The sequence below is a fragment of the Equus asinus genome, chromosome 8 (genome assembly GCF_041296235.1).
Source record: "Equus asinus isolate D_3611 breed Donkey chromosome 8, EquAss-T2T_v2, whole genome shotgun sequence".
Classification (NCBI taxonomy): domain Eukaryota; kingdom Metazoa; phylum Chordata; class Mammalia; order Perissodactyla; family Equidae; genus Equus; species Equus asinus.
Genome location: NC_091797.1, coordinates 78,123,109 through 78,144,515, shown reverse-complemented (window position 1 = coordinate 78,144,515; position 21,407 = coordinate 78,123,109). Strand labels below are relative to the sequence as shown.

General features: G+C 57.6%; 2 protein-coding genes across 3 annotated transcripts in view; one reads left to right on the top strand and one right to left on the bottom strand.

Moving 5' to 3' along the window:
• The window catches only part of ATXN2 (ataxin 2), a 136,811-nt gene extending 131,964 nt beyond the window's left edge, over window positions 1-4,847 (top strand). The window contains exon 26 of the transcript XR_011505333.1: window positions 4,832-4,847. The gene's annotated coding sequence lies outside the window, so the exon portion shown is untranslated. The remainder of the gene's footprint in view (window positions 1-4,831) is intronic.
• SH2B3 (SH2B adaptor protein 3) overlaps window positions 1-21,407 on the bottom strand; it is a 37,169-nt gene that overhangs the window by 13,088 nt on the left and 2,674 nt on the right. For both annotated transcript variants that reach the window (XM_070516070.1, XM_044775874.2), the window contains exon 2: window positions 13,836-14,585. In XM_070516070.1, coding sequence (XP_070372171.1) covers window positions 13,836-14,558 — 723 coding nt within the window. In that variant the 5' untranslated portion in view covers window positions 14,559-14,585. The remainder of the gene's footprint in view (window positions 1-13,835; window positions 14,586-21,407) is intronic.

Here is a 21,407-nt window from a genome sequence, read left to right as displayed (position 1 = left end):
TGGGAGTCTCCCAGCCTCGCCCAGTTCACGCTGGACCAGCTCTCCCCTTGGCCCGCCCCCTGGGGCCTCATGGCCCTCTCCCCACAGGGGAGCAGGAAGGGAATGGGAGAAGCCTCACATGGATCAAGTCAGCTCCCCCCTTTCCTGGCAAGCAAGAGCCCCCAAGTGCCGGAAACAGAGATCTCTCCAGAGCCAGAGAAAGGCAAACCCAGACCCCCAAATATATCAACCCTACTCAGAGACGGAGTCCCCACCACCTCGCCTCCCTTCCCTGAGCAGGTGGCACCCCCAGTTCACACCCTGAGTGGGCGGGTGACCCACTGGGGGGCCTGCCCTCCCTCCCCTAGTGTTGGGCCCTTCAAGGCCCCAAAGAGGTCCTGTTGGGGGGTTAGAAAGCCAGAGATGCTGGGACAAACGGGGGCTGGGGGCTTCTCTAAAGCCCCACCTGCAGTGAGCTCCCCCTCAAGCCCCTGAGGGTCCCCCCGACATGTCAGAAAGACAGACTCACAGTGACACAGACACAAAGCCCCCTCTCAGAGAGACGGAGACCACCACACACACACACAAGCACAGCAGCAGGGACACAAAGCTCCTCTCACATGCTGGAGCCGCCTCCCCCACAGAGACAGAGACCCCCATAGAGAGAGCCCCCTCCTGAGATGCGGGGGCCCCGTTCACACTTACTGGCCGAATGGGCATGAGCCAGCTGTGAGGACAGGCATGCACTCCCGCCTGAGGCTAGCCCCTGGGGGGCCACACCCAAGGCTTGGGGGGCCCGTGGCTTAAGAGGGACCACCCCAGGAAGTCCCACACTCCCCAAACCCCCTCGTGGGCATGGATGAACAAGAGAACCAAGGAGCTAATGGACCCACTGGCACCTTCACCAGTGGTCTCACCTCCCCTGCAGTAACAGAAGTCCAGGCCACCCCCTGGACCCACCTGGGGGGGATGGCCTGGGACAGGGCCTCGCAGGAGCAGGAATTGGGGGGAGCCAGCGCCCCCACCCTTACTGGCCAGGGCTGTGTGCTGACCCCTCCCCCAGGCTTTCTCCCTTCCACACCTTTACTCACACCGTGCCCTCCACGCAGGGCACCATTCCTGGCCCAAACCTGTGGCTCTCAGGGTGGCAAATTAGGATAAACCACTGCCTGGACCCTGGAGCCGAGCTGCTGAGAAGAGTCAGCAGGCGGCCCGGGTTCTCAGCAGCCAGCCTCTATCAGTCATCCCCTATGTCCCGGCTGGCCTGAAATGCGCCTGAGGACAGAAGCGGCAGCTCTGACTGTGAGGGCTCCACCGGCACCCCGCAGGCCTGCGACGGCTCAGGGTCCAGAGCCGGGTCGGGCCCAGCCAGCCCCACCCCACCGCCCGCTGCCAGCCAGCTGCCACCAGCCCACGCTGTGAGCGCCCACATCCTGCTCCTGGCATCCCCACCAGGAGTCCTCCCCACCCCCATGTGGCTGCAGAGCCCCAAGCCCAGTGTGCCCTGTCCCTGGCCACACCTTTACCCAGACCAGGCCTTCCTCTCATAGTGCTGCTCCCGGCCACCTCAGTCCCAGAGACAACGCAGGCCACGAGTGCTGGGCTGTGGTCAGCCCCTCCAGACAGAAGGGGAAGCCATGGCTCCAAAAGGCCACGCCACGTGTCCAGGCCCCTGAGTGGGAGGACGCAGGGGGGTGCACCTGGTGTCAAACCTGGCACTGCCCCCTTGGACAAACCGCCCTGAGGAAAGCAGATGGGCCCACTGGAGTCTGTGGGTGATCACAGTGGGTGTCACAGGGCCAGGGGTCTGAGAGCTGGCCAGCTTCCCAGGAGCTTGAATGGCAGGCCCACCTCCCAGCCCCGCCGCAGAGCCGGCTGGCTGGGGGAAGCCCCTCACCCCAGCAGCACAGCCCTCAGCTGCAGCCCCTGGGCCTAACATCTGCCCCGCCCGGCAGGGTGGAAAAAGCTGTGGTTAAGAAATAACAACTTCTGTCACCAGCCTCTGGTGGGGGAGTACGCCAGAGGGGAGGGGGGGCTCGTCACCACCAAGATCCCCAGGTCCTGACGGTGGCCACCACCTGCCTTCGAAGAATGATGATTCAGAAGAAGAGGTGACAGCGAGGGCCTCTGGGGCTCGAGGGGCTACAGGGACACAGGAAGGCTCAGAGGCAGCTGAGCAGAGAGCACCTCGGGCTGGGCTGACGGAGACGAGAGCCAGGAGCCCCAGAAGCCGGCCAGGCCACAGCTGGAGCCCTTGCACTGGGATCTCTGCCCTTCCGAGCTCAAACAGCCAAGACATGTTGTTGTTGTTATCTTTAGCCCACGTTTAGTGAGAACTTACTATGCGATATGCCTTGACACACAGCCTCTCACTGACATAAAAAAACAACAGGAAATCACACCAGCCACAAAGAATAAAAGCCAGCTGGACTGAATAATTAAAAGTGAAAAATAAAACAAAGACAAAACTGGAATATAACCTAAGTAATTATCTGATCCCAGGCCTTTCTAAGAAGAAAAAGCAAAGAATGAAACCATAAAGGAAAAGATCACTATTTTACTGTGCAGATTTAAAAACCTCCATAGGCCAAGAAACTCAGGATCAAAATTGAAAAGTCAAAAGGAAACATTTGCAACACATGACAGAGAGCTAATATCCAGGTAAAGAGCTCTTGCAAGTCAATAAGAAAAAGGAGAGCATGTCAAGTAAATGGCCTGTAAGTCACAGAAATCTGTATGACCAAGACACACAAGAGAGAGAACAGTCACAGTCCACAGGGACAGAAAGTAGACTAAAGGTTGCCAGGGGCTGGGGAATGGGGACGAGAATTGGGACTGACTACTAACAGGTACAGGGTTTCTTTCTGGGGTGAGGGAAATGTTCTGGAATTAGTGCTGATGGTTGCACACACAGTGAATATACTAAAAACCACTACACTTTAACGTGGTGCATTTTATGTTATATGAATCACATCTCAATGTTTTAAAAAAAGAGAAATGGTCAATTCCACTTGTAATCAGAAAGGACAAGGTTGGGGCCAGCCCCATGGCTGAGTGGTTAAGTTCGCACGCACCACTTCGGTGGCCCAGGGTGTCGCCAGCTCGAATCCTGGGCGCAGACGTGGCACCGCTCAGCAAGCCATGCTGAGGCGGCGTCCCACATGCCACAACTAGAACGACCACAACTGAAAATACACAACTATGTACCGGGGGGCTTTGGGAGAAAAAGGAAAAATAAAATCTTTTTTTTTTTTTTTGAGGAAGATTAGCCCTGAGCTAACTACTGCTAATCGTCCTCTTTTCGCTGAGGAAGACTGGCTCTGAGCTAACATCTGTGCCCATCTTCCTCTACTTTATACATGGGACACCTACCACAACATGGCTTTTGCCAAGCGGTGCCATGTCCGCATCCAGGATCCGAACCGGCGAACCCCAGGCTGTCAAGAAGTGGAACCTGCGAACTTAACCGCTGCACCACCGGGCCGGCCCCAGGAAAAAGAAAATCTTAAAAAAAAGGAAAAGTCTTAGATGCTTATCCTTAAAAAAAAAAAAAAAAAAAAAAAAAAAAAAGGACAAGGTAACCATTTCACCTAGAAGTTGGCAAAGGTTTTTAAAACAATATCCAAGGCTGGCACCACTGGTGATGAGAAGATAAGTGGGAGTAAGCTTTCTGGAAGGGCTATTTGAAAAGGCTATATCAGAGGCCTTAGAAATGGCTAGTAAGCACATGAAAAGATGCTCAACATCATTACTGTTAGGGAAATACGGATCAAAACCATGTGTGATCCCTTCACACCTGCTAGGATGGCTACAATCAAAAAGACAGATAACAACAAGTATGAGGAGGTGGAGAAACTGGAACCCTCAGACCTTGCCAGTGGGAATGTAAGATGGTGCAATCGTTTTGAAATACAGTTTGGCAGTTCCTCAAAATGTTAAAGTTACCACATGACCCAGCAATTCCACTCCTAGATACAAGAAAAATGAAAACATCTGTCCACACACGAGTGTTCACCACAGCACTATTCATAACAGCCAAAAAGTGGAAACCACCTAATGCCCATCCACTGATGAACGGACAGACAAAATGTGGTCTAGGCATACAATGGAATATTATTTGGCAATAAAAAGGAACAAAATACTGGCACATGCTACAACATGGATGAACCTTGGAAACATTATGCTAAGGGAAAGAAGACAGTCACAAAAGACCACATATGGTCTATTCCATTTATGTGAAAAGAAGAGAATAGGCAAATCCATAGAGAGAGAAAGCAGATGAGTGGCTGCCTGGGGCCAGGGGAGGGGAGGAGTGGGCGTGACTGCTTTGGGTACAAGGTCTCTCTAAGCTGATGAAAATGTTCTAAAATTAGATCACAATGATAGTTGCACAACTCTGTAAATATACTAAAAACCACTGTACAGTTTAAACAAGTTGATTTTACAACATGTAAATTATATCTCGCTCAAGCTTTGAGAGAGAGAAAGTGTTAGATGCACTCATACAGCCTTTGACCCGGCACTTCCCCTTCTAGGAATTCAGCTGAGGAAATCATCAGAGATGGGCACCAAGATGTGTACAAGATGTTCGTCATAAGGTTATCTATTCAAGCAAGAAAGTTAGAAATGAAATAGGGGTTTAGATAATAATATACAAATATATGATGGCCTATCTGTGCACATGAAAACTGTGCAGCCAGTTTTAAACAAAAACATTCTAGAAAAATATTTGTGAGAACAGAAAAATGTTCAAGACACGTTAAGTGAAAAAAAGCAGGTTACAAAACAGTATGACGAATGTCAGTCCCACAGGGCTGGGGTTTTGTCCGAAAGTTCCCACCTGTACTTGCAGCCTGCCTGGCACCCAGATGGCTCAGGAGCTGACAGCTGCGGGGAGGCTGAGGCCAGCCGAAGGGGAGTCAGACCCAGAAATACAAGAAAGAAGGTCACACAGGCACTGCCCACTGGAAAAGCTGCTTCTCTCTGGGTAATGGGCTGGGGGCGCTTTCTCAGTTACCGTTCTGTAATTCCTGCCATGACCTTCATTAATTGAAAAAACAAAACCAAAACTATTAGGAACTCAAATGTGGAGGCCCTCGGGAAGTTACGGTTTCCTAGATTACACAAAGGTTTGAGATGAGACAAAGCAGGGCCCCCCGTTCCAGATGGTTCCCTGGAGAGAAGTTTCTCTCTCTGCCACCACTGGGGACTTCAAACACCCCCACCTCGACCACGGTTGGGATTCAAGTCAGGCCCATAATGGGAGGATCCAGGCATTGGCTGCAAGTGGGGGGGGATCCAGAGGCCAGGTGGCTGCAGTCACCCCCCATGTATGCTGTCACCCACTGGTTCCAGAGGCTGAGCAGTCAGTGGGGTCCACAGCCTGAAGAAAACAGTGGCCTCCTCCCCAGCCCAGAGGGGAGATAGGAAAAAGGGGTGTGGGGCCTCAAAAAGGAAGCTGAGGTGGCCCCTCCTGCCTTGAGGGAGGAAGCTCCCCCACCAGTGAGGGCCAGCCGCTCAGAGGGCAGAGATCTCTGCACGAGCATTTTGGTTTCCTTTTCCATTCACGAAGAAGTGGGTGGGGGATTTCCAGCAGTGGCTTGCCTAGCCTGCCGGCTGTCAGCTGGTGCCCAGGTCAGTGACTGGGAGGGCCGGCTAGGTTGCTGCCCACCCCAGGGAGGGCGTCTGGGGACCCACCTCTGGGATCTGGTGACTTCCTATGCAGGAAGCCCCTTCTTCACCTCTCAAGGTGGAGACACAGGCCAGGCCCTCCCTGAGCCTGTTTTTGACTCAGTCACCCAGCAAGGCGAGTACTGACAGTCCATTTTCCAGAATGGGAAACTGAGGCTCAGAGAGGCCAAGTTCTCGGCCCAAAGCCAAATAACAAGGACAACGAGAGCCAAGATCTGAACCCAAACCTTTCCATCTGCCCTTCTCCCCAGCCACCAACCACCAAGCTCACAGGCCAGACTCTACAGTGATGGTCTTGTCCCGACACTAGTCCCCCAAACAAGCAAAAATAGAAGACCAGCTTCCAAGAGGCCAGCGACAGCAAACAGGCCCGGGGGGCTGGAGGCGCGGGAGGGGCTGGTGCATGGGTGCCGAGTGCTGCCCTCCCACCACTGGATCCAGGGCCACTTCTAGTGGTGGGTTCAGAGAACTGGAGCTTGGAGGAAGCGCCGATAGCATCTGCCCGCGGTTCCAGCGCGGTCAGGGCTTTCTCCTAAGCGGCAGAGCACTTTTCAAAAGTGATCTTACACGGAACCCCAGGAAGGGGCACGCGGGGCGCTGCATGTGGTCGGGGGCCCACGGGAGTCCTGCCCACCCCCCTGCCTTCCCCCACCAGTCCTGGAAGGCCCCTTCAAGCTGCTTGTTGCCCATTTCATAGCTCAGAGAGGGGCCGGGGCCCACCTGGGTCACAGAGCTGCCCAGGGCAGAACCCTGTGCTCCTTCCGGAGAGGGTGGGACTTGGGAGCCACCAGCCTGAACGATCCTGTCTATCTCCCCACTGGGACGTCGGGGCTCTGTGTGGCCCTCAAAGATCCACTGGGCTGCAGGTGGAGGTGGGTGGTTTCCCCACCTGTCTTGGGGCCTTAACACAAACTCCTGGCCCTGGCTGTTCCACCTCCCAGCTGTGTAGCCTTGGGTAAGTCTCTCTACCTCTCTGTGCCTCGGTTTCCTCATCGGTGAGATGGCTTCATCACTGTCCCCACCACCAGGGTTTGTGGTGACTCCTTAAGATGTGTCAAATGCGGTGCCTGTCACGTTGAAAACAACTATGAAAATAACAATGACTGCAGCAGCTAAGCTTCGTGGGGGCCCAGCATGCTGGGCCAGCTCTGGGCACCCGGGAAGGGGCATCACCCAGCTGCTCCTCCGAGGAAGCGAGGCCCCGAGGGCACGGCGCAGCGGCAGAGGCAGGGCTCCAGCTGGTCCACAGGCCAGAGGGCTGCACCGCCCACCGCTTCCTGCCCAGCCCCGGTGCCCGCTCCTGCCTCCAGGAGGGGAGGAGACCGCCGGCCTCTGTCGGCTTCCTCCTTCCCACACTCCATGCAGCCCCAACCCCAGGCCTCAGTTTCCTCAGCTGTGAAGCCGGCACCATGACAGTACCACCCGGGCCCTGGAGAGGAGCCCACCGGGCCCCAGGCTTTCCGGCCATGGACTCCCGCCCACCGGGCCACCTGCCCAGGCCGCTGCACCCACGGTCCTCAGGCTCTGCCCTGAAGGCGGCCGGGGCTCGCTCCAGGCACCCCAGAGTGTCAGCTGCTGGATGCACAGCCAGGCTGCCCCCACCCACCCAGTTGGCACCCCCCAGATCTGTGCCTCCCCAGCATGGCCACTGCCCCACAGGCAGGCTGGGGACCATCCCCATTTTCCAGATGAGGGAACTGAGGCCCAGCAAGGCCAAGTCACTTGCCCAAGGACACCCAGCTCAGAAGGAGCCGAGTAGGAAGGCTCTGAAGCACACTGCCCCGCAGGCCCAGCCCACAGCCACCCCTAGGACCAGCAGGCCCAGCCAGTCCCAAGCAGGCCCTTCCTCCTGGGGATATCGGAGGACTGTGGTACAGGTAGGGGGCTCAGGGCTGTATGCTGTCCCCTGAGGTATCCTCCCACCCCTCCCCTTGCTCTTCTCCAGGCTGGGCAGCAGAGGCCAAGGGCAGGGCACACTGGCTGAGGTGGGCGCTCAGGCCCCGGTGTCCCTATCTGTGAAATGGTTGCACTGGACAAGATGGCCACAGGGAGCCTTTCCTGGTGCCCCAGACAGATGCTTCCGCCCAGACAGCTGCCGGTTAACCCCCCACCCCACCGAGGGTGACAGCAAATCCTCCTGCAGACTTTGGCACAGGCTCCAGTCCCATCTCGGCCACTCAAGAGCTGTGCAACCCTGGGCAAGTCGCCTACCCTCTCCTGGCCTCAGTTTCCCCATCTGTGAAATAGCAGTAACACAGCAGCTCCATCAGAGGGCTGCTGGAGGATTAAATGCAGCCAGGCCAGCCAAGTGTCTGGCATACAACAAGTGCCAAATAAATGTTGGCTCAAGAGTTATTTTTCAACAGTAGCTAGAACTCCGTTATCTCCCTCTCTGTACAGATGAGAGGAACTGAAGCTCAGCCCCCAGACCCCGCAGGGCTGGCAGGGCTCTGAGAACATTCCAGCTAACCCAGGCCTGGACATATGGGGAAACTGAGGCCGAAAAGAGCAAAGGGCTGGCCCAAGGCCTTGGCCAGCCTGGTTATGCTCCATTTGAAAATGGAGTCCCAGCTTCCCAGGAAGGCCTTGCTCCGACCAGCCACCCCTGGCCCAGCAGCCGCTTCTGCAATTTCTCCCCCACCGGGACCCCCACCACCCCAGGGCAGGCCCCTGCTGCAGAGCTCCGGCAGGGCCCGGCCAGGCGCCACTCCCAGGAATGCTGCCCAGCACTGCCAGACCCACTGATTTTCTAAGAGAAACAGAAATCTGGATTCTTTTGTGAAGTCTCTCCATTTTATGTTTTTAAATATTGGCAACCAATCGACTTTCTTGTTTTTCTTTTAACTGCTGAGTGGGATGGCACGTCTCGGGCCTGGCCCGGCTGGAGGGAGCTGGTTCGACAGTGTGGCTGCGGCTGGGCAGTAGCGGCCCCATGGGCTCAGGGGTTCAGATTTCCCTCGCTGTGTGACCCTGAGGGAGTTCCTCTGCTTCTGCCAGCCTCGGTTTCCTCATCTGTCAGATGGGCCAGTGAACTCAACTTCATGGGAAGGACTCGTCCAGCGTCTAGGGCAGTGCCTGGCCACAGTAGGTGCCCATTCAAGGTGGTGGACATAGTGCTGCCCACTCCGAGCCCAGCCCCAGGCTCAGAGATGCCTGAGGGGGGAGGTGCCACAGGACCAGTGGATGTGGTGATAGAGGGTCTTCCAGGGGAAGAATCATGCCCCATGCTGCACTGCCAGCCTGACGCCAGACCACAGGCAGCCCCAGAGGCTTCCTCCAGAGGCTCCCACTGTGGGTGGTGTTGGCAAGCACCTCAGCCTGTCTGGGCCTAAATCCTCCCAGTGCTCCCACTGCTTTCAGTGTGGAACCTGAAGTCCTCAGCGTGGACCCCAGGCACCACCGAACCCAGCCCCACCACCTTCCCAAGCTCACCCTCCTTGCTCCCTCCACTCCAGGCCCAGGCCACCTGCTTGTGCCTCAAAGTCTCCTGGCTCGCACCCACCCCAGGGCCTTCGCGCGTGTCATTTCCTCAGCCAAGGATTCCTTCACCCAGATCTTTCAGCACCTTCTCTCATCTCAGACGTCACCTCCTGCCACAGGGCCTTTGGTGGCAATGCCCAGCCTCCCTGAGGGCCAGTGCACGGAGGAAGGGAAGGTCGCCTCACCTCCTGCCCACCTACAGGGATGCCACTGAAACCAGAGAAAACCACGACTTCCCTACCCAGCGTCGGACCTTGGGAAATAGCCACAGATGTCTCCGGCAGCTGCCTTCCAGCCCCCCCGCAGCAGCCTGGCTGTGGCCTCCGTTTGGATACCCCCGGTAACAAGGAGCTCCCTCCCACACAGCCCTCACAAGGTCCCTTGAGTGGCTGCTGCCATCGCCCCTACTTCACAGATGAGTAGGCTGAGGTTCCAAGTGGAGAAGTGACCAGCTCAGGCCCCCACTGCAGGTCAGAGGCTGAGCTGGAAGCCTGCTCCAGGCGAGGCTGAGCCACAAGCCCCCGGCCCCTGGCCACAGATTCTGGATGGCATTTGCCTGGCGGAGGCCTGGGTGATGTCCCTGGGCAGCTACCCTGTCTCAGTTCTTGTCTTCCAAGACTCCTCCCACTCTGGGCAGCAAGGGACTCTCGGGCCAGCGCTGCGGACCCTTCAGGTGACAGCTCAGGTGCAAATCCAGAGCTCAAGCCCCTCGCCACCCACCGGCCGTCAGACCGTCCTGTCCTTCTGGTTGAAGCGGGGGAGTCACGGGAGCCATCCCAAAGTGAGCATCCCCTAGACAACTCAGGTCAGAGGCCGGGGGTGCCCACCTGGCAGGCGCATGAGGCTTACAGTCTGAGTGTCCTCGGCCCCGAGACTGGACAGTGGGAAACATTCCCGGAAACATCCAGGAACGGCCCTGGATGGTTCTGAACCCACGGGAACCTGTCAGGCGAGACACGTTGTGGAGGGGCTGGGACAGGCCCCACCAGGGCTGCTCAGGTTGTGGGCGACACCTGGGGTCACACAGCCACCCCAAGCCAACGGCAGAGCCCCAGGCAGCCTGGACTAGTGAACACCACTCTGAGCCCTGAGGCCTCTGCCCGGGGCCCCCAGTCAGGGCCCGAGAAGAACAGGGGCCTTGATGTGCTTCCCAGCCAGGCCTGGAAGTGCATCTGTGTTCTCCACCCAGGTCATTCCCAGAACAACCGCGACAAGAACAAGGAGGGCTGGCCACGTCCCTGTGCCAGGCACTCAGCCGATGTGCTCCCCCAGCAAACACCGCAGCCCCACGGGGCGAGACCCATGCACAGCCCCATTGCACAGAAGAGGAAACTGAGGCTCAGAGAGGTGACACCACTTGCCCAAGGCCCCAGAGCTGGGAAAGAGGCGAATTCACTGTTCAAATTTGGGCCCATCTGACTCCTAACACCAGGTTTCCCAATATGGTTTATTTTAAGCAGCTAAGTTGTTTTGTAAAGTGAGTTTGACAGGGACCCACACCCTCCCCAGATGAGACCATGTGCTGGGGCACTATCTGCCTTCTGTGCTGTCAGACCCTCGAGACTTGTTTTAAATGATGAGAACACGGTGTTTTTCCGACAGCTTCACGTGGTGTTCACAATAAAATGCTGGCTCCTCAAGGACCCTCTGCCCGCCACACTCCCCTGTTCCCCATCTCCCCTGTGCTCCCACCACACTGGCCTCTTCTGTTATTCTTTCTTCAAAACATGTGAAGCAGCCGCCCATCCCAGGGCCTTTGCCCATGCTGTTCCCTCTGCCTGGAACGCCCAGAGTCTTGACTCAGGATTAAGATCTCAGTTCAAAAGTCACCTCCTCAAGACTCACTGTGAAACTTGGCGATTGAGAGAGTGAGGTGTCAGCGTAAAGACAGACACATAGGCCAGTGGAACAGGAGAGAGTCCAGAAGCACGCAGAGGGATGCTGGACTGAGGACGAAAGCAGCACTGCGACCCTAGGAAAGGAGAGCCACACGAGCAGACAGTGCTGGAACCACCGGGAGAATCGCGACCCCAACCCCATGCCACCCCGGACCCCACGCCACCCCCGACCTCACACCATACACAAGAACTAACTGGGGACGGATCTTGGTCCAAAACGTGAAGGCCCAAACAATACAGCTGCCAGAAGACAGGCAGGAAGGGCCTTCATGATCCAGGGAGGCAAAGATGTCTTTTTTTTTTTCTTTCTGCTTCTTCTCTCCAAAGCCCCCTAGTACATAGCTGTATATATTTCAGTTGTGGGTCCTTCTAGTTGTGGCACGTGCGATGCTGCCTTAGCGTGGCCTGACAAGTGGTGCCATGTCCACGCCCAGGATCCAAACTGGCAAAACCCTGGGCTGCCAAAGTGGAGCGCGCAAACTTAACCACTCAGCCACAGGGCTGGCCCCAAAGATTTCTTAAACAGGACACAAAAAGCACTAGCCATAAAGGAAAGCAAGTGATAAACTGGACTTCAGTAAAATTAAACACTTCTCTTCCTAAAAATATTCCATTAAAGGAGTAAAAGAACAAGCCACAGATCAAGAGATGACATTTCCTTTACAAAGAGTGTGTGTCCAGTAAATATAAACACAAATCAGTAAGAAAAGGACAGACAGCTCGATAGAAGTGACAAGTGCTTCACAAGAGTCAATTCCAGGGGCCGGCCCTGTGGCGCAGCAGTTAAGTTCATACGTTCTGCTTCGGTGGCCCAGGGTTTGCCAGTTCAGATCCTGAGTTCAGACATGGCACCTCTTGGCAAGCCATGCTGTGGCAGACATCCCACATATAAAGTAGAGGAAGACAGGCATGGATGTTGGCTCAGGGCCAGTCTTCCTCAGTGCCCACCCCCCCAAAAAAGTCAATTCCAATGACCGATAAATAGATGAACAGATGCTTAACCCTGTGAGTCATCAGGGAATACAAATTACAGCCGCACTGAGACACCAGCACACACCCACTAGCAGGGCTGTTGTGAAGACTCTCCCTGCTGGCAGGGATACAGAATCATGCAGCCACTTTGGGCAAAGTTTAGAAGTTTCTTATAAAATTAGACACGCTTACTGTTTGACCTAGGAAGCCCACTTCTAGGAATCAACCTCGGAAGCATCTGTCCCTGCAAAGACCTATATGCAGATTTCATAACAGCATTATTCATAAAAGTCCCAAAGTGGAAACAACCCAAATAGCCATCAACAGGGGAATGGATAAACTAACTGTGGTACATCCATACAGGGGACTACAATTCAGTGATACAAAGAAACTGCTGATGCACAGGAGAGCGTGGATGCATCTCTGAGACATTACACTGGCTGAAAGGAGCCAGACAGGAGAGGCCATACACTGTGTGCTCCGATTTATGTGAAGTTCAAGGACAGAGAAACTTAACCTGTGGGGGTGGGAGTTGGTATGGGGGGGTGCTGCTGTGGAGAGGCGTGAGGGGGTCCCGGGGTGCCGGGTCAGCTGGGTGTCCACAAACACGGGAGCACTCATGGAGCTTCAGATGCCTTCACACACTGCAGCGTGTGCATGTGACTCCCGATGAAGTTGACAGAGATGGTCACTTCACACGAGGGGATGCTCTGACAACACCCCATCCACCACCAAATTAGGGCCCCTCGGTTATCCACCCAGAGGCCCCCTGCTTTCCTTCGGAACACAAAATGCCATTGGTAATTCCACGTTTGTTGGTAGGTTTATCCTTTCTCTAGCCCCCACAGAGATGCCAGTTCCCCCAGCACCTAGCCTGCATCTGTATATAGTAGGTGCTCAATAAACACCTGTTGAATGAATGAGTAACTGTTGGTCTCCTCCACCCAGACTATGAGCCCCCAGGGCTGGGATCACGTCTGCTTTGCTCACTCTCTACCTAGCACATAGTAGGACCACAAAGAGAAAGGAATTATATGACAGACACATGGTTCCACCAACCTGATGCACCCATCAAAGATGGAGTTCGTCAGGTGTGTGAAACCCAGGGACCCTTCGGCCTTAACTGCACAGCTGGAATTCAGTTGGTTGCAAATGAAAAAGACAACATTTTTTAAACTTGAAAGAAAATAAGACATCCACAAAGCTCGGGAGGCGCAAAGGAACTCCATGATGGTTTTGAAACCCCTAGAGAAAACCTCCTATTTGTCATGATCGGTCTGGGTCAAGGTTTTCAAGGACCCTGGACCAACCTGCCACCAGCCTACGTGACACCCACGTATGGTGTCCCTGGACATTTTACAACATCCTGACCCCACTCCTCAAAACTGTCAAGGTCATCAAAAATGAGGAAAGTCTGAGAAACTGTCACAGCCAAGAGGCGCCTCAGGAGGCCTGACAACTAAATCTAATATGGTGCCCTGGAACAGAAAAGGGACATGAGGAAAAAACTAGCAGAATCCAAAGAAACTGTCTAGTTACTAGCAATGCACCACGGTCGGCTCCTTAGTGAAGACGTGTGGGCAGTAAGGGAAGGGTTACACTAGGCAAAGCTGGGTGCGGTGTACAAGGGAACTCCACTATCTTTGCAACTTTTCTGTAACCCAAAATTATTCTAAAAGAAAAAGTTCACTTTTCACAAGGCGTGATTTCCTCTGGGCGCTTTGCGGGCACCTGCTGGAAACCTGTCACCGTCCTGCCCATGTGCGCGCTCTGGGTACTGCTCACGCAGTGCGCAGCCTGCGCAGCCGTGCTTACCTTGGGCGGGTCGAAAAGCTCCAGCACGCGGTCCGCGCCATCGGGGGCGCGCCGCAGGGTCAGCCGCCCACGCTGCCAGCGCGCCCCGCTGTCCATGGAGGCCTCGTCGGCCAGGCTGTAGCGCAGCGCCGCCTCCTTGAGGGCCTCGGGCGGCGGCTCCCGAGCCAGGCTCCAGGGCAGGAGCTTCCTGGCCAGGCCGGGCCTGGCGGGGGCCTCGCCCGCCTCGCCCGCGGCCCCGGCGGCGGGCAGCTCCCCGGCCGAGCGGCGGCGGAAGAAGTGGCGCAGGCTGTGGCGCAGGTGCTGGAGGGCGCAGGGCGCGGGCGGCCGCGGCGGGGCCAGCTCCTCCGAGCTGCGGGCCTTGGGCAGGCTGGGCGCGCCGGGGCCCGGGCCCGGTTCTGCGCGGGGCGCGTCGGCCTTGGCGGGGGGCCCGCGGCCCGTCTCCCGGTAGTCGCGCCCCGGCGGCCCGGGCGCGCGGCCCTCGCGCACCTCGCGGCAGAAGTAGCGCTGGAAGAGGTCGGTGAACTGCAGCGACACGAGCTCGGCGCGCAGCGGCGCGTGCTGCGGGTGCTCGCGGGCGAAGAGCCAGTACTGGCGGGCCAGCTCCCGGGCCGCGGCCACCGCGTGCAGCTCGCAGAACTCGCTCCAGCCCCGCGGGGACGCCGCGGGCGACGAGGCGGAGGACGCGGACGAGGCCGAGGAGGGCTGCAGGGTGGGCCCGTTCATGGCGGAGAGCGAGGTGGCGCGGCCAGGCTGAAAGACACGGTGGGGTGGGCAACAGGGAGGGAGCAGGCAGGTGAGCAGATGATGACTCCAGACCCCCTCCGGGACGCGTCATTCACCAGACACAACGTCAAAAATCGGAAATCTCTCAGCAAACCCAGCGCTGGTGGACGCGGGGCCATGGGCGGTCCCCTGCAGGCTCGCCCTACCGTTAAGGGCCACAGCCTTTTGGGAGGGCAATTCGGCAGGATCAGTTTCAGACCCGGTAATTCCACTTTTAAGGACTCTGGAGAAATCCCTGCTCACACGTGCAGAGAGTGATGCGCGGGACAATCCCTGACCAGACATTTCCCGCTCCAGCAACCTCAACCCATCAGACTGAGGTTGATGGGAGAAACTGTGGCGCAGGCTGGAACATTCTGCCACGGTGGGAAAGGATGAGGAAGACGTCTGCCACCACCTCGGGGAGATACCCAAGGATCCCACCAAGGGAAAGGCACAGCGCGGAACAACACACACTGCGATCCCATTTACACCAACACAGAAACCCAACTCCCGCATGTTGGTATGCAGGAGTGTATTACAGTGGTGGGCAGGAGGGCCGTGCTGGGGCAGACCCTTCCAGAAACAGGGGTGACCTGTGGGGAGGAACCAGAATTGGGTGCTGCAGGGAAAAGTAACCAAGCCAGGCTGTTACTACTTGTCTCTAGAAAACACGGTTCAGAACAGAGCCTGGCCCAGATCCCAGCACCACCACCTGCCAGCTGTGTGACCGTGGGCGAGTCACTCGGTTTCTCTGCCTTCATTTCCCTGTCTGTAAATGGGGCCCGTGGCTGTACCTGTCTCATGGGAGTGTCATGAGGATTAACTGAGTGAATAAATGCAAAGGCCTCAGAACCTAGGAGAAGAATATGGGCTAGCTGCTGTCCCGTTATTGAAATGCTACGATGAGAGAGTATTACTGGTGTCAATAAAAATAAATGTAAAACAACGAATAAAAAGGAAAAATTAACAAGACTCACAAGGGGTGCACAGGAGCTTCCTGCTCTGACAGAGGAATGTCAGGACTGACAGCGCCTTGCCTGCCCATCCCTTCGCCAGGGGTGGTGGGGGGACGCAGGACACAGGACCCTTCTCCAGGCACCACACGATGAAGAGGCCAGAAGCCCCCCACCTCTGCTGTCCACGGTGCTGAATCCCGGGCCGCTAGGTACCATCAGGACTGTCCTTCCTCCCAGGGAAGCCTGGCTGGGCCTGGGCCCCTGCTGAGGACCACAGAATCGTGACTGCTGATTCATCCCCCATCACTAGGACATTCCTGTGCTCCAGCCACTGTGCGAGGCCCTGGGGATGCAGTAGTGAACCAGAGAGACAGAAATCCTGCTCTCCTGGGGCTCACACACACACACACACACACACACACACACATTACACACACACTTGCTGTGTGGCCTCACACCTGGCTGGACCTCTCTGAGCCCAGTTTCCTCATCTGTCAAACGGGGACAGCATGGTCTCCCTCTCCTAGGACGGCTGTAAGGAGTCCTTGAGAGGGCACTGAAGGTGGAGAGCTGAACCTGGAGACTGAGGTTCCCTCGGCCACATCTGACTCCACAGGCTCCTTCTCTCTGTGCGACCCTGTCACGCTGGGCAGACCTGCAGGCAGCTGTGGGACATGAGGGCTGCCCCTGCCATCTCCAGGCCACGGTGGAGACCCTGGAGCTGACTGCAGCAGAACGCCCCAGACAGCGCCGAGGAGGCGCTGCTGCTCCAGCTGGGAGGGCGCGCCTCACACAGCTGACGTTTTTACACACCATTGGTCCTTGGCACCTGCACACTCTGCCAAGAAAACACCTCTGCAGCTAAAAAGAGAGGGCTTTACCTGCACACATGGGCCACCACACCCACACCTTGACACGAGTGAGGCAGGCACTGTCCTCTAGGTTGGGGGACCAGAGGGCTCTCAGATCTCAGACCCAAGCTCCTGCCACCCTATGAGACCCCATGTGATCTGTGCCCACTTGTGCCGGCTGCCCCTGGGAGACTGCACTGGGAGTCCCCTCTGCCCTGCCTGCTCTCAGCGGCTTAGTGTCTCACACAGGAGGAGCCCTCTCTGAGCTCACGCGCTGAGCCGAGTCCTGAACTGGTCCTTCAGCACGCTGGTCACGTGCCATCATTCAATAGCTGTGATTATTTAATTAGCGACTCTCTCTCTACCAGACTGTGAGCTCCATGAGCCAGGAGCCGCTCCCTGCCCCATCCAGTTCCCAGTATGCAGCAAGAGCTCAATAAATGCCTGCTGAATGAATGAATGTATGAATGCAAGAGGTCAGTTGGATTTGCAACCTCTGGCTCCTCTGGCAGATGCGTGGCAGCCAGTAGCCAGCAACAGCCACCTCTTGCTGGGCCAACCTACCTCGTGGGCACCCTGGGCCTCCCTCTGTCCCTGTCTGTCCCTTTGCCTGGAAGACCTGTCCCTGTCCACTGCACATGGCAGAGTCCCCAAGTCTAACTACAGGGCCAACCCCTGGCAGGAGCCTCGTTCGAACAGCTGCCCACAGCACGCTGCCTCACACCCCAGGTGACGCAGGGCGCCCTCCCCACAGGGCCACGCCAGCTCCCGGGAGAAGAGCGCCTGCTCCACAGCACACGCTTCTCTAACTGCTTCTGCGGAACGCCAGCGCTCCCACGCTTCACAGCAGCCCCAGCGGGCGGGGCCGATGACTGCTCCCACTTTACAGATGGAGCAACGGGAGCCCGGAGAGCTCCCACAGCTAGTGGTTAAGGAAGCCCCACACAGAAGGCACCCCCGAAGTGCCTGATCAGTGCCCAAATGCACCCTACAAGGAGGATTCACTTCTCAGTGACTGTTTGTTGAATGAATGAGTGGGATCCAGACGAGGGGATATAAAGGTCTCAGTCCACTCCTGCTGGAGTCAGGAGGCACCCTCCTCCAACCAGGCCTGAGACCCACCAGGTAGTCAGGAAAATAGCCACAGGGTACACACTTTAAAACCTGCGGATCCGATACTTGTGTATGTTGAGAAAGGACCACCACTATAAATGTAGCGATTATGTTGTACACTGGAAACTAATAGAACGTTCCATGTCAATTATATCTCAGTTAAAAAGATAAATAAAAATTTAAAACCAGAAATAATAATAAATGACGTATTTCAGGCTTTCTAGGTCCCCTGCTCTGTGCTGGACAGTGCATAGCATATTTACTCACCTAATCCCCACTGGAGGGAGGAGGCCTTGTGTAATACCCATTTTATAGATGAGAAAATCGAGGCATGGGAGGAGTGGCTCGCCCAGGGTCCCACGGCCAGTGAGGGGCAGAGCAGGATTAGAACCTGGCCTGCTCCACTGGCAAGAGAACCTGAGCAATACAGCTCCCCGGTCATCCCCCTGCCCGGAGGGCTGAGAGGCATCTGACTCTGGCTCACGCCCCAGGGTGGGCCTGGCCAGAGCAGGCACTCCAGAAATAGCAGTTTATGAATTAGTGAGCTCCTAGGGTTGAGGCGGCTGCCATTTGACAGCCATGCTCTTGGAGTCACACTCCTGACCGCACAGACCGACAGGAAAGGCAGTGAGGCTCTGAGAAGCCCACCGAGACACCCCCATCCCCCGGACGCCCTGTGCATGGTGGAGCTACCAACCACACCTGGGTCCACGTCCCACCTCCGCCACTTCCTCGCTGTGTGATGCAGAAGAGGGTGCTTCCCTCTCTGAGCCTCAGCATCCCCATCTGTAAAATGGGCTGATGTCTGTCCCTCACTGTGCGCCAGGAGCATCTAAGAAGTGATGTCTCTGAGGCACTCAGCACAGGGCTGGGGAAACAAGTGGCTGTTGCTATTTTGTTACTATTATTGTTAGAACAGAGACCCTCCAGCTCCGGAGAAGGTCAGGCCTGCCTGCCACAAGGAGTTCCAGGGGAGCCTGGCCTCGTGGGCCGGGCCGGGCAGGGGGTGTCACGGGGGCCCGAACAAAAGGGCTTCTCAGGGAAGAGGCAGTTCTGGCAGGAAATGGCCAGCAGAGCGCTCGACTGTGGCCCTAGCGGGGGAGGCCAGGCTGGGGAGGTGGCCTAGCCAGGCGAGCAGCCAGGCCGAGGGAAGGAGGTCCCCTCCTTGGGCCACAGCCCGGTGGGTAGCCGCTCACTGAGCACTTACTGTGGGCCAGGCCGGGAGGAGAGCGATTGATGAGGTCCGGCCGGCCCAGGGGTCAGGGCCGAAGGGCTGCTGGCAGGAAGCGGTCATCATCATCCGGGACTCCCAGGGGCCCTCAGGCTTAGGTTGGGGGGTGGGGAGGGGTTCTTGGGGCACTCTGTCCCCCCTGTAGCATGTGGGGCCTGGGCAGCCAGGGGGACACAGAGGGCCTGTAAATCCGGGGGGTCTGTCCCCCTGCTTAGCCTGGGCTCCTGGGGCAGGGGTCCCGCTGGGGGGGGCTCTAGGATTTCCCCGACCCCATACCAGGCTGAGGGCCAAGGATGAGACGATGTGGAGCGGCAGGACCACGTCCTGGGGCACCCTGGTGTCGCCCATCCTCCCAGGCCTCATAGCAAACACACAGGGCAGCACGCCCCACACCCATCTGAGGGCCCGGGCCGGGGGATCCTGCCTCTCATGACCCTGAATTCAGAACAACTGTGTCCACCGGAGAGTCAGCCAAGGGTCACAAAGGAGGGCCATGAAGCCTTAGCCCGTGCCTGCTGTCCCCGCTCACGCCTGTCCATCCTGGGGGATCCTTGAGCTGCTGTCAAGTCAGGGAAGAGCCTGGCTCTGAGCTGTGGGGCCCACTCCAAGCCGTGGCTCCAGAGACGGGGGCTCCCAGCCCCACTCTGCCCCATCACCCTGTGTAATGAGGGAACCTGGGGAGCGTACGGTTCCCTTAATCATCAGGCTCAGGTGCAGAGAAGGCCTCTACCCACCTGGGGGAATTCCACCTGCCAAGGCTTGGGGAGATTTTAAACTGTGGTGAATGAAGTTAAAATGAGCCAGTCTGGAGCCCCCGCCCTCCTCCAGCTCACAGACACTTGGGCAGGAAGTCTCACACCTTCGGAGGGAAACACCTCCTCCAGGAGGCCTCGGGGTTGACTCCGGGCCACAGGGAGCGTTTCTGTCTTTCCCACCCACAGCACCAACTTCTCTAGCAGCCTGGACCCCACGCCCAGGGAGGCCCAAAGAGCTAGGGGACGCGGCTCCCTGCCCTTCCACACCATTCACACTGGTCAGACTGGAGAAGCCTGGGGCAAGCAGGGAGCAAGGGCCCCGGGGCCCTGGGGAGGCCGAGGGGTGGGTTCTGCTCTGGACCAGCGGAGCCAGCAGGGCCCTGATGCACCCTCTCGAAGTCACCTAGTGTCCAGGGACATTTATCAGGCTGCCAGAACAGGAACTGTCCTCCAGCTGCCTCTGCCCCCACCCTCAGCCTGACACCCAGGCCACTGACCCAGCCAGGAGTGGGGAAAGCCAAGACTCTCTGAACGCCACCCCCTGCCTGTCTCAGCATGGGACTTCTTCCTTCAAGTGAGGACCTCCCCCAACCCCCTCCCCACCGCAGACCATGCCACTTCATAGTATCGGGAGGGGTGCGCTCAAGCTTCCCGCTCCTGTGCATCTCTCCTCACACTCATCACCCTCTCTGGGCCCTCCTGTGAGAAGATACCAGAGTGCCAGCTCTCAAAGGGCAGATTCTGTGCCAAAGGCCCTCTTTTGTGTCCCGTCCTACCCCCATCCCCGCCTCGAAAGGCCAGCCCCCCATCAGGCGCCCTGTGAGTCAGCTCCCGGTGAGCAGGGCACAGACTTCCTCCCTCCCAGGCCTCCCTGGGGACACAAGGGGCAGCGGCAGGCTCCCCCCAGCCAGCCAGGGTGGGGGCCCACATCCGGGCAGGCCCCCAGGGGCTCCGGGCCTGGCTCACGAGGAAGCCTGCAGCCCGGCCCCCCTCGCCGACCCCTGTCAGGGTGGCGTGGGAGGAAAAACCTTCCAGCCATCTGCTCAGCTGCCGGGTTTCCGGCCGAGGCGGGGCCGGGACGCCAGGAGGACCCGCTCTCCCGGGGAAGTGCCCCTTGCCCCTGCTGGGAGGAGGGACACAAGATGAGCCGCCCAGGGGAACCCTGGAGTCCCGACTGAGGAACGCAGGGCGCCCAGGCCTCGGGGCCCAACTGAGCAGGTATCCAGCTGTGGCCTCTGGACCTGCCCAGTCCCCAAGGGACCTGGGAGGGGGGCCGGAAGAGAGGGAGCTGGGGCACAGGGCTCCTGGGTCCAATTAGGCCTGACTCAGCGAGTGACCCCAGCTGAGTCACTTCCCCTGGGCAGCCTGCCCGCCTCAGTTTCCTCAGGGAGGGTGGGAGCTGGGAACAGGGTCTGCTGGGAACCAGCCGCTCGCTCGGGTTGCACCTCTGCACTCTACGGCAGGCTTCTCTGTCTGCCAGATGGAAGTGGCTCCCTGCCCCGCCCAGCTGAGGATGCTGGCACCTGGGCCCTGGGGACCGTTCTCCCAGGAAACCTGGCAATTAAGTGCCAGCCCCCTTTGGGCATTAATAGCATAGCTCAAACTTACTGAGCGCTGACTGCATGCCAGGCCCCGTGCATACCTCCTCTCAAAACAACCCTATCCTGTAGTCATTAGTACTCCCATGTCAGATGAGGAGAACCATAGCTCAGAGAGGTTACGGGACAAGCCCAGGGTCACACAGCCATAGCAATTACAGCCAACACAGTTCGAGTCCCTACTCTGTGCCAGGCCCATGCACTTTGCATATGAGCTCACATACAGACATATACCCTGGGGAAGTGGGGACTCTTGGCCCCTACTGGCCAAGTGAGGCCCAGAGAGATCAGGTAACTTGCCTA